The 13,473-nt window shown below is 44.1% G+C and overlaps 1 protein-coding gene across 1 annotated transcript in view; it reads right to left on the reverse strand.

Annotated features, from left to right (window-relative positions):
• Nucleotides 1–589: 589 nt before the first annotated feature.
• The window catches only part of LOC309485241 (uncharacterized protein), a gene marked incomplete at its 5' end in the record, with an annotated part of 151,510 nt that continues 138,626 nt past the window's right edge, over nt 590–13,473 (reverse strand). The window contains one exon of the mRNA XM_082152005.1: nt 590–1,505. Coding sequence (XP_082008131.1) covers nt 621–1,505 — 885 coding nt within the window. The 3' untranslated portion in view covers nt 590–620. The remainder of the gene's footprint in view (nt 1,506–13,473) is intronic.

A 13,473-nucleotide genomic window follows, 5' to 3' on the forward strand; every position in this document is an offset into this window, starting at 1 on the left:
AGGAAAGAAAGCACGACACTGATCGGGCATTTCGTGGGTTCTTGATGTTTAGAAGAACACCAGTTGACGAAGAGGTTCCACTTCAACGCATAGGCATGTCTCGTGGACAATGCTCTAGCGGAAGTGATGGTAGCCACCACCGCTGGTGGTAGGGTACTCAAACCTACCTCGTCCCATCCAGGAGCCACACGTGGAGGTTCCAAAGATCGGGATGAGGGTGCCACAGGGTGCCCCGTCCCTGAGAAAGCAGGTTCTTCCTCAGAGGAATAGGCCAGGGAGGTGCTGTCGCGAGGAGTACTAGTTCTGGGAACCAGGTGCGGTTGGGCCAATATGGGGCAACCAATATCACCTGCTCCTCGTCCTCCCTGATCTTGCGCAAGGTCTGCGCAAGAAGGCTCACTGGGGGAAACGCATACTTGCGTAGGCCCCGCGGCCAGCTGTGCGCCAGTGCATCCGTGCCGAGCGTGCCCTCGGTCAGGGAATAAAACAGGTCGCAATGGGACGAGTCGTGGGAGGCAAACAGATCCATCTGAGCGTCCCCGAACTGATCCCAAATCAGCTGGACCGACTGGGGATGGAGTCTCCATTCTCCAGCGAGAGGCCGAAGCCGAGACAGCTCGTCAGCCGCACGGTTCAGCTCTCCCGGGATATAAATGGCTCGATGCGACCTCAGATGCTTCTGACTCCATATGAGGAGGTGGCGGGCGAGTTGCGACATACGGCGGGAGCGTAGACCACCTTGACGGTTGATGTACGCTACTGTGGCGGTATTGTCTGATCGAACTAGCACGTGTTGACCCCTGAGCAACGCCCGGAAGCAGTGCAGGGCAAGGCGTACAGCCAGCAACTCGAGGCAATTGACATGCCAAAGGCGTTGGGGACCTGTCCAGGAGCCCGCGGCAGCATGTCCATTGTACATGGCGCCCCAGCCCGTGGTGGAGGCATCTGTTGATACAACAACATGCCTGGAAGCTCGTTCTAAGGGCACACCAGCCCGAAGAAAACTGAGGTTCAACCACGGGGTGAAGGTCTGACGGCAGGTCGGAGTCACTGGGACTCGGAGCGTGCCGTGTTGCCATGCCTACCTCGGGACTCGATCGCGAAGCCAAAGCTGAAGCGGTCTCATATGAAGCAATCCGAGCGGCGTTACTGCGGCTGCGGATGCCATATGCCCCAGGAGCCTCTGAAAAAGTTTCAGTGGGACCGCACTCTTGCCCTCGAATTGACGAAGGCAAGTCAGCAGTGACTGCGCGCGCTCGCTCGTAAGCTGCGCGCACATGGCGACCGAGTCGATATCCATACCGAGAAAAGAGATCCTCTGCACGGGGCAGAGTTTGCTCTTCTCCCAGTTGACCCGAAGGCCCAGACGAGCTAGGTGCCGGAGCACTAGGTCCCTGTGTTCGCAAACCTGGTCTCGAGAGTGAGCTAGGATCAGCCAGTCGACGAGACAGTTCAGGAATGCGAACCCCGTGTTCCCGTAGAGGAACAAGGGCTGCCTCGACGACCTTCGTGAAGACACGAGGAGACAGGGCTAGCCCGAAAGGGAAATCCGCGTACTGGTATGCCTGCCCCTCGAAAGCAAACCGTAGGAATGGTCTGTGTCGAGGAAGAATGGAGACATGGAAGTAGGCGTCCTTCAGGTCGATCGCTGCCTTCGGTACAATGAAGTAGGGGCTGTAAAAGCCGGCCTTCATTTCGGCTGGAGGGACAATCTCGATCGCACCCTTCGCCAGTAGGGTGGCGACCTCCACTCTCATGACAGGGGCATTGCCACCGACCATAGTGAAGCGGACTCCCCTGAAGTGGGGAGGAGACCGTGCGAACTGAATCGCGTAGCCGAGCCTGATGGTTCTCGCGACCCAACGGGACAGTCTGGGAAGCTCCCAAAAGCTGTACCAGCGGGGTCAAGCGAGCCAGACGTACACTGGTGGTGCAGCGAAGCGGAATGACCGGCCCAGACGTGGGTGGGGGCACGGTCATTAGCCGCGCCCTGCCAGAGGAGGCCAGGGGAGGACCAGCGTGCCACGGGGGCGTACTCTGGCAGGGGTCTGGCGACAGAAGGGGACGAGAGTGGCGAGGCTCGTGAGCGGCGCGCACTGTCATCCACAGCCTCTTGGGGCTCGGAGGAAGGGGCATCAGTTCTTGAAATAAGAGATTCTCCCGCGGCCCTCCACCGGGGGACGGAGTGGCCCTGCTACCAACTCCTGAAAAGAACTGAGCCCTAACTCCAAGCTGCCCGTCTCGAAAGTGCTGCTTAGCCTGGTGTCTGGCCAGCTAAGGGGCGGAGACGGGCAGTGCCGCCCTCCTGCATCCCCCTCCAGCCCGGGGCCGGTGAAGGCTCGAGGGGAGGAGCCGCAGGGAGGCGGCCTCGGCGGGAAGCAGACTAAGGAGACCGCACGGAAGGATGACCATTGGTGCAGAAGGCCTCAGTCCACTTCAGGGGATGATCGAAGACTGTTGGGCGCAGTCCTCAATCACACCGCCGAGCAAGCCACCCGTCTCGAAAATGCTGCTTAGCCTGGCGTTTGGCCGGCTAAGGGGCAGAGACGGGCGGTGCCGCCCTCCTGCAACCCTCTCCTGCTCGGGGCCAGTGAAGGCTCGAGGGGAGGAGTCGCAGGGAGGCGGCCTCGGCGGGAAGCAGACTAAGGAGACCGCACGGACGGATGACCGTCGGTGCAGAAGGCCTCAGTCTGCTTCTGGGGGGGTCAAAGACTGTTGGGTACACTCCTCAACCACACCGCCGAGGAGCCCAGCCTGGGACATGGGGGAGCTGAGAAAATGAATTCTCAGACCCCCTCACATCAACCTGGCTGAGCCCATTCCTGGACCACAGCTGTGGACATCACCTGGCCCCGGGATCACGCGGGTACCGATGTCGCCCGTAGAGCGAGGTCAGTAGTGTGCGTGGCGGATCGACCAGCCCAGACATGGGAGGCATAGCGTCCCTGCGTGGGGGCGTGGTCGAGTTTCCGCGTTCTGTCAGTGTAGGCCAGGGAAGGACCAGCGTTCCACGGCGGCCTGGTCTGACAGAACTCCCGAGTCAGCACTGCCTCGAAGGCGAAGGCGACACACAGCACTGCATGCCTGTGCCACGATAGTGACAGAGAACATACAGCCCATGATCACCACGCGATCGAGTGCAGCGAAGGCGGAGGACGCCCGCGGGCCGCGAAAAGTCACATGGACTCCCGCGGGCCGGAAGCGTCCTGATGCACATCCGGGAAGCCTACAGCGCTCGGGGGGAGGGCGGCGCCACTCCTGCCGATGCTTTCAGCTGCCCGGGAAAGCATGGCCATCAGCTCTGGATCTGACCCGACTAACGCTGACACTCCAGAGGGAGGCAACGCAGTCGAATCCTCATTTCCAGAGGAATCAAGCCCGCCTTGTGATGCTGTGAGTGACATGACACCACCTGCTGGAGCCCCGAATGAAAACACTGGGTCCCCGAGAGAAACCAGGCACACACGGAAGCCCCACGGTTTGCGATGTGGAGGTGGGCGTGGCCCGAGGAATACTCGTCGGTATTATGCCACACTGTAACCCTCAGATCACCCTGGCCACCAGCCAAAGTATCCCCTCTCGAGGAAGAGATAGATTGGGGTGTGGCAGAGGGGACTCTACCCACACGGAGATCATTGAGTCTCGATCTATAAACATCGCGATGGTCACGTTCCCGCAAAGAAAACGTGACTCATCCACGAGCGCTGCCGAGCGTGAATAAGCCCAACACGCGAAACAGCGCTCGTGACCATTAGGCAGATGAATCACGCGCCCACATCCAGTAAATACACGGGCGAACCGTCTTGAAAAAGACGTCTTGACGCGACAGAGTGCTGAAGCGCCCAGGGAGAAACACACACACTGTCGGCAGATCACTGCACAGATCAGCAGCAGGCAATGCGATCTCGCTGGAACACGCCGTCACACAAACACACTGAAGAGCCGCTCGTCTCGTAGAGTGAAGATGATACAGAATGGCTTGTAGGAGTGAAGAAAACTCTTGGCTCCGAAGCGAAAACATATCTGCATGTTGCAGCGTACTTCCTTATATACCCCCAGGGTGGGGCGGAGTTACGCAATGCAAATTCCGCAGACCCATGGCATTTCATTGCCATAGGCTCGTTTTATATACTCGAAGATGACAGGCTTTCTAAGCGAAACCCCATTCGTCGTCATCCGACGTAACTCGGAGTGACAACGAAAGGGAACAACAGTTCTCTTCTCAGAGTCGCAGATTTGGTGCATTTCCTCTGTGAAATTCGGGTTTGTGTATATTTTATTTTATCTATAAAATCATTACTGTGCTTTAACACTAGAACTACCGGAATTCCAAAACTACTAGAACGACCATAGCGGTCATTTTGACCGTTCATACTTTGACGGTCATATGGCCGTACTGAACGTCATTTTCGTCATGTCATATCTACATTGGAACCTTCTTTTTAAGGTTTCCAATGAAGCTTTTAATACCTGTCATCATGTTATGACGCTATCGCCCTTAAAACAAGCACAAAATAAAGTTTTTTTTTTTTTTTTTTTTTTTTTTTTTTTTTGCACTCACCACGTGAAAAGACATGCAAAAATGTTAGGAAACGTCAAAGCTTCATACCGTTTAGTAACCCTGTTTGTAAATAAGTTCAATAATCAATACAAAATCTAAAAATAAATGGATCTACAATGTTACGATAGGTAATAATAAAGACAAGGACACAAAATTTAAATTCGAATGTGAAAATGTATTTTCCAGCCTAATTGATAAATATTTTCTTTGTAAAATAAAAACAAATCTTATGATACAATAACTTATAACATATATACAATAACAAAAACACTATATACTAGGGGTGGCACGGTACATGAAAAAACATCCGAACCGTTCGGTTCGCTTGTCTCGGTTCGGAGCGTGTGTGCGTCGCACGGTTCGACGCATGCGCAATGTAGCCTCGTGCCCGTGCTAATACAATGCTAAATCATAAATCAGATGTATGTAGAATAACATTACGATGTCCAGCAATCGATTTAAATAGTAACACTCGGTTTACTTAGACCTTTAATGAGATCTACTCCACTATATGTTGTTTTTTCACGTGAATAAATACATAGATCGACTGTTTCACGTATGTACTTTAATGGTCCAGTGGCAGAACTTTTGCCAAGCGTGTCATAGGTTCTGAGTTCTAATCCGCACTCGTATATATATTTTTGCTTTTCCATCAAAACCGATTATGTTTATCAGTGGTTGTATATCAAGCAGGGACAGATTTGTATGAATTTTGTTTTGTGATTTCACCGGAACGAATAGAGAGTATCCCCAACGGATTGAAGCGCGCGTCCAAGTGAAGACTGTGCGGCGTGTGCGCGAGCCACAAGAGAACACAGTATCAGCGCCACTGATCGCAGCGGCAACGAGCACTTTGATCACTTGATTAAAAAAAACACATTTCAGCGCTATATTGCTTTTTATTTAACAAACGAACGAAACGAATACTGTGCTAGTTAACTGGAGATGTTTTATTTAATTGTATTGGTACACCTGTGCCGTGAGATGTTTCAAAAGTGGTGGGGACAATATCGACCTTGGCAAAAAGTGGTGGGAACATGTCCCACCCGCAAATTACGCCTATGATGACGAGACACGAGGAGAAATTGACAAAGAACTGTCCCCACGTAGCTCTCACTACAGATGGATGAACCTCCAGGGCCACTGAAAGTTTCCTCACGGTGACCGCTCACTATATTACTTCGGAATGGGAAATGAGAAGCTGCGTTTTGCAAACACGCCCCATTTATGAAATAAATTAATAATTAGATAATTAAGCTATATATCATATGCTGAAGTACATGTTTGGAGTGTTAAAGATTAAAAGAAAAAATAACAACAAGAACCGTACAGAACCGAAAACCGTGACCCTAAAACCGTGATACGAACCGAACCGTGGGTTTTGTGAACCGTGCCACCCCTACTATATACATTTTAATACATTAAAAACTTTCATGGACACGTATGCAGCACAATACAGTACTTACACACAAAAACAGGCTAAGAAAAAACATGAACATTAGCTAAACAAGAAAACGAACTGCTTTAGAACGATTTTCAGTGAACAAAAAAATATTAACGAACAAAAGGTTAACACGTTTTCCTCCAAGTGGGCTCCTCTGAACGGCGCAAACACCCCGCATCATTCACTGACGCTTACGCACAGTCCACACAGGTAAACACCGCCTTTCGTGTGCAAATCCCACACACAATTTTGTGACATTTGGCACATGTCTCCTTTGTTTTATTTTGTTTGCAGCTTCTCTTTACTTGGCACTGCCTTCTTCTCTCCATCTGCTGCTGCTCCTGCCCGGGTTCTGGCTCTCGCACCACCAGTTGTGTGGCTTTGGATTTAATGTGGTCGGAGCGAAGTTCGCTCGCCAGTCGCGTGATGAAGTCCCTCCTTGAAACTTGCTCATTTGTGCACTTCTTGTACAATATGTGCGCGTTGATTGCAGCCAGGTCGAGGATGTTATAGAAAACAGCTACTGGCCATCTACGGGAGGGTGCTTTTACCGAGTATTTTCTAGCCATTTGATCTAGAACGTCTACTCCTACCTTGGTCTTGTTGTAGTAGGTGACCGCCTCTGGCTTGCTTTTCGGGCCACTTGTGATGCCAACAGCAGTGTGGACAGTGCTGAGCATGCAGACATTTCTGTTCTTTTTGCACTGATACACGGTCAGTGTTGCATCGCCACTTTTCAGCACCACTGTGCTGAACAGCGGCATTTGCACCTTTACGCACGGGGGGAGCTCTCGTCTGCTTTTGTTTACCGTGCCAACCAAGCTAGTTTTCTTGGCCTGAAGTGCCTTGGCCAGTACAAATGAAGTAAAAAAATTGTCGGTGGTGATGTTTCTTCCCTTCCCCAGGTATGGGTCGACCATTTTCAGCACCACACTGTCTCCAAGTCGTTGACCTGGCCTCCTCGTCACGTCTTTGCCCAGATAAGGCGCACCGTTTACCATATATTTGGTGTCGACATCCGCAGCAAGCCAGAATTTGATTCCGAATTTGTCCGGTTTGTTTGCAATATACTGGATGAAGCTGCACCTTGACTTAGTAGGGAATAACTGCTCATCCACAGTGATGTCGGCACCAGGCTTGTAGCAGGCGATGCAGTTTTGGACAAATCTGTCCCAAACATCACTCATAAGGGCAAACTTGTTATCTCGCAGGCGTGTGCGTCGGGTTTCCCTTCTGTCGAAACGCAGGAATCGCATTATTTCCTGAAACCTGTTTCGGACATGGTCTCCTTGAAAAAAGCGCATCCCCACTCGGCTGTCCAAAAGCTTGCCAAATCCATCCCTTTTCCACCTTGCGCCCCTCGAATGTAAATTAAACCAATGAAGGCTTTTAGCTCTTCAACTGTTATGTCCCATATTTCGTCCTCCTTGACTCGGTGGGCCTCAGCCACGGTGCAGTCCCTTATGTGTTTCAGCATGCCATCATCCACTAAACACAAAAAGGCTGTAAGGGCATCTTCAATATTGCGCTTGGCGTGCGCTGTCGGGCCTGCGGCTTCAGTTATTACATTTTGGCATTGTCGCCTTCCTCTGTCTTCACCCAGCTCTATATAGGTCCACACTGTGCCGTCTTTCGCCGTTTCACGCCTTTCGGCTGTAAGTGGGTTTATTAGGCCAGCTTCCTCATCTCGTGGTGGACTGTGTTGTCTTGACACAGCAGGCATATCTGATGGATCAGGTTTTGCACTATTGGCAAAAAAAAAAAAAAAAAAAAAAAAAAAAGAACAGAACAGACTAATTACTTTTTTAGTTCATGAAATCGTAATCTTGTTAGGACTAATTAGCCCATATGATTTCTACTAGCCTGACAATATAGTATAATACTAGCAATAGAATAATAATAATGAAAAGATGTGTGCATTCATTCACAATTTTCACAAAAAGTGAATGAATGGATCGGTCGTCAGGAAAGGTGCGTCGGTAACAGCGGTGGGTGTGTGAGAGGAAAAATAATAGGACAAACATTTTCGATAGCAGATCTGATCGGCATAGCCTACCTTAGATAGTTAGAGACGGATAACTATAACGTTACTTTGAAGTAACGTATTATTGATAATATGGCTTGTCTGCCTCACAAAGTATAAAAATATAGCTAGAGAAGAAGAGAAACATACCTGGAATATTATCCGATGGAACAAGGTCAGTTCCAGGATTGGAGATGTCCAGCCGGCTCTTTTTTCGACGGGGAATTAATTCATTATCTGAATCACTCTCAGAGCTGAATGAACTGTCCAGGGACCAAGAGACATCGCTGTCCTGATCCGAACCTGCTCCTCCATCAGACTCCTCATCGTCAAGCCTCCTAAGCATGGCTAAAACCTCTGTGGCTGTCATTGTTCTTTTTGATGACATTTTCGTTAGCTCAAATGTATAACTTATAGCAGCTAGTGTTGGAATAGCTTTAACAAAAAAGGACAGATCGTTGCTATGCTACGGGTACCAATAGGCGGGAAATGTAGCGGATTTATGTATCAATAATGCGTGCGGTCAAAATGACCGCTATGGCCATTCTAGGTAGAAATAGTCAGAACTGTTTTTTGTTTTGTGATTTTAATAAAATAACAGTGTCAGAATAAAATATACACATATTTAGGAAAAGTCAGAGTCCTACAGCCAAATTGATTTTATTTTAACAAAGTTATTACACTGTAAAATTTAAAAACGGTCAAAATGACCGTCTTGGGAGTTCTAGTGTTAAATCATTTTATTTAATGCAAAACAACATACAGAGGCGTAATTCTACACCTAAATGAGAGTCGCGTATGTCTTTTCGTGTGATTGAAACGCCTTGCATAAACACACAACTTTATTCCTAATGATAATGAATATAATTAATTTGGATGATAAAATGTCCTCAGAACTGTAACTGTTTGTTTATTGGCAGGTTATGGAGTCAGTCGCTCACAGTATCTTTCGGCTATGAGTGAAATGCAGGACGGCGGTATGAAGTTCGAAGTTCACCCGCAGAGTGCGAGTCCGTCTCTGGCACAAGAACCATCGCTGATCCGGTGGATATTGGATAACAGACCGGTTGATTACACTTGAATTAGGCTACCTGAATGTTTAAATGTTTCATTTTTACTTCTAAAATGTTTGTTAAATTAGTTTAAATGTAGGCAATATTGTATACATGTTAAAAACAGTGTAAAATGTGCTGTATTGCTGTACTCATCGACAATAAAGGCCAATGTCATGTACTGGTGGTTGTATAGAATAGGCTACTATTTTACAAAGGTTTAGAGGAAATAAAAAAAGTTAATATTACTCATAAATAAAAACAGTTAATATTTCTCATAAATATTGTTTTTTAAATGTTTAAATGTAAAATTATTTTTACTCAATGTACCAGATGCAGTTACTCAGATTTACTAAATTTTTTTACTTGCATTTTCTCAATTGATACAGTATATTTAATTGATTTCACAGCTTTAAAATTTACAAAAAAAATTTGAGTGTAAAAATGTTTCACCAAATTTTTTTTGTAAATAATAGTTAAACTTTTTATAGTGTGTGCTTTTCTATATCATTGTCTAAAACATCAGTATCACATCTGTGATTGTGTAGTTCTGAAAATTGGTGCAGGCCAATAACAATAATGTTGGCTGATATATGGAAAATATATCCACGTAACCTTGACATTGTCTTCTGAGAGCGGTCGGTTCCCTCTGGACCGTGAACGGATGGCCTGTTTACAGGCTGTTGTAGGTATTAATGTGGCCTGACCTTCCTGAGATTTTCAGGGTCTCTCTTAATTTTGGGAATGTAACCAACACGCAGCATGAAGACAACTCTGTTTCATTCCAAAGAAAGGTCACCTTCGACTGGTGTGGAACTGGAGGCTCGTGGCGCTGCTGTGCCTTCATTACAAATGAGTCCGGAACAGACGTCCGCTCGGTGTGGACTCCTGAGAGGATGATAAACATCATGAAGACTCACTGTGTCCCTGACCTTTGTCTAACTAACAGTTTAAGTACAGTCTGTAATGTAACTAACAGGTGGTAACCACAGTTTGTTCATGACATAATTTATGAAATTAGCTAATTTAGTTATTATTTATTTATTTATTCATTTAATCATTTACATATTTAAAATAATAAAAATTTACTTGTTTATTTAGTGGAAACAAAAGGACAATACATTTTTTTCTTTATAATATTTTACACTTGCCACATCTGGCTTAAGGTGATTTGAAATATATAGCTCATGTATGGAAGTAAATTAGTAACAAATGTTTTTGAAACAAAAAGCATGATGAATTGCACTACTCGAAAAAATATGCATTGCATTAACCCTGCTTGCATTTTAATGTATTGTATTTTCAGGGCTTGCATTTTTATGGGCTGAAATTCAACATGGTTGTATATTTAAGCTGTGAATATTTCAATTCAAAACATTTCACACACATTTTCATTATTAAAAATTCAATAATCCATATTCACCTTTCAGATTTCACTTCCAAAATGTTCATTCTGTTTAGAAATATGTGACCCTGCCTGTGAAAACCCAGCTAAAGTATTTTTTTTATGATTCAATGTTTTCTACATAGAATCATCCTACACAATGTAAAGAACATTCTGTGAAAATATAACCTTGATATCTTTAATATTGACTGAGTAAGGCCATGTCAAAGATTTGCTAAAATTCAGGCTCAGAAAATCATATTTTTGAGAAATTCCAATTTAAAAATAAGTTATTTGTTAAAACTGCAACACATTTGATCCATAGTTATCCTGCATATGTGCCTTATAACTCATTAAAGCTGAGATTCTCCCCTTTTTAGTGATATATGACACATCAGTGGAAAAATTCTTAAAGTTTTGTAAAACAGGTCTATTTATTATGATGTGCATGTCCAAAAAGCTAAAAGCATAAAAACATTGAAACGTATGGGGGTACCACAAAAGCTTGATCGTAGCAACAATTACCATGTCTATTCAGTGGAATAATTTGCATAACTTTATTAGTAAAATGTAATATCAGTGAAATGTCAATAATATATCAATTAAATAACATAACATTTCTCATTCTCTGAAATTATCATTCTCTTACTGGCCCACGGTGTAACATTGAGTAAATCTGGAGTAAAAAATAAATAAATAAATAAATACAATTTCAAGGGATAGTTTACCCAAAAACCTGTATGAGTTTCTTTCTTCTGCTGAACACAAAATAAGATATTTTAAAGAATGTTAGTAACCAGACAGTTGACGGCACCCATTGACTTCCATAGGTGCCGCCAACTGTCTGGTTACCAACATTCTTTAAAATATCTTATTTTGTGTTCAGCAGAAGAAAGAAACTCATACAGGATTGGAATAACATGATGGTGAGTATGAGTAAATCATTTTTGGGTGAACTATCCCTTTAACAGGTCAGTCTCAAACTTTGTACACATTCTAAAATTGTCTAGATGCAAAATAAAATCCTGAGTGACAGCAACTCTCCCTCCTTGAAAAATAAAGAACACTTTTCCCCATTGAAATACTTGCAGTTGCAAGAGAAACTGACTTTCAGTTTCACATCTGGACTTCCAGGTTTCGAAGCAAATTCTTCTTGCTGGTGTTCCCTCTTCATGTTCGCCAGACAAATAGCTTGGGGTTCAATCACCAAAACTGGCTTGTCCTCCTCATCATGTTGGTCACTGCCTGAAAAAGCAAAGATCATTTTTTTTCAAAGCAAGATACCTAAAAACATGATTGCGTAACATGCAAGAATGGGAAGTGGGTTTAATTCCACATTTAAAATGGATAATGAAGCATTTTATATGAAAGTATCAGAAACAATTTTTTTCAGTTTAGTCAGACTGGATCTGATTAATTGAGGGGAGGGCATAGGAACAAGAAACAGCCTATAGGTGGTAAGCAGACTTCAATTCAGAGTGTAATGAAACAAATAAACATCATGCCATAAACGTAATTAATTTAAGGGACATTCTACCAGAAACGTACATTATCTGTCCTTGAATTGTTACAGTGAATAAAAAAGTATTTCATCCAAAAAATCCTAAAACTGGCTCATAGTTGATTTCTGTGAGTTGTTCTGTAAAGGAATATGTCATTCATTAGGTTCTCATATATTTTTTTCTTTATTAAAAACACTTTTGAAAATTACAAATCCTGTCCATGTCCTTGTCCTCAGCCAAATTGGAGCTACGTCTTTCATAGTTTTGTTATGCTAAAAACTGATATTTCGGAAAAAAAACTCCATCAATAACAAGTTTAAGCTGTTATCATTCACATCAACTGATCAAAAACATAAAATTATATATAAATTCTACAAATAAATTCTATTTTACAACTGTCCCCATGTTTTGGTCAGTCCTGTCACGTTTACATAAAACTCTACATAAAATGTGTGAAATATGCCTTTAAGGGAATCACTCAGAGGAAGTGACATAATTTGTCCCATGTGAAGCTGACATTGATCAAGGCTGAATTCTGTCATTGAATTGAATGATTTTAAGCTTGTTTTTGTATGGGTTATTTTAGGAAGACGAGCTAAAGGGTCAGGCCCTGTCATGGTAAAACATTCCAGAAAATAATGAAAATGTTTTAAATCCAAATCATGTCTAAAAAGGTTACTGAAATTCCTTGCTTGCATGTTAACAGTTTTTATGCTAGCATGCTAGCAGGCTGAGTAATGGCAGTTTAAAATGGCCGACCGTCAGGCCCTGTCACATCAGGCCCTGTCACATTCCTGTGTGACACGGCCTTACAAATTAATGTTATTGTTATTTTTCATTACATTTATTGCATATATTATGTATTTAACGCATGCAATAGTAAAATGAAGGCCCATGTGCTTGATTTTTATACAACTGTGGCCATTGAAGTGATTGGAACACCTGAATTCAATTATTTGGAGGGCTGTCCCAATACTTTTGGCAATATTATGTATGTCATTGGCTGAATTTTACCATAGTATATTACATTAAAATTATAATAATAATTTAAAAAAGAAATGCCAATCAAAACTTAAAATAAAGAACTCAAAACATAACTTTTTCTGCATCATCAAAATCCATAAAGTCAGTCCTGTCACAGTACCGTCAGTCCTGTCACGCCATGGTCAGTCCTGTCACACAGGAAATTATGACAAAAGTGTACTATTTGAGGAAATATTAATTAATTAATCTCTTTAACTGTGTAGATGAAGGTGGGGGTATATATATCCACTACTATGTTTTTGTAAAAATCTCCTATGTAAAGGTAGTTATTTTACAACTATATGGGTGCCTGGCGGGTATTCTGTGATTTTGTGTTCTACAGTTGACCGAAAAGTTACTTATATTTCTTAAAGGAATTATAAAACCATGTTAGATACAATCAGGGACATGTGATCAATAAGAAAATGCTATTTGTATCAAAGAAATTCATTAGGAAACCATTCTAAATTTGTCTGTGACAGGG

Source organism: Leuciscus leuciscus (assembly GCF_965113295.1).
Source record: "Leuciscus leuciscus genome assembly, chromosome: 2".
NCBI classification, from domain to species: Eukaryota; Metazoa; Chordata; class Actinopteri; order Cypriniformes; family Leuciscidae; genus Leuciscus; species Leuciscus leuciscus.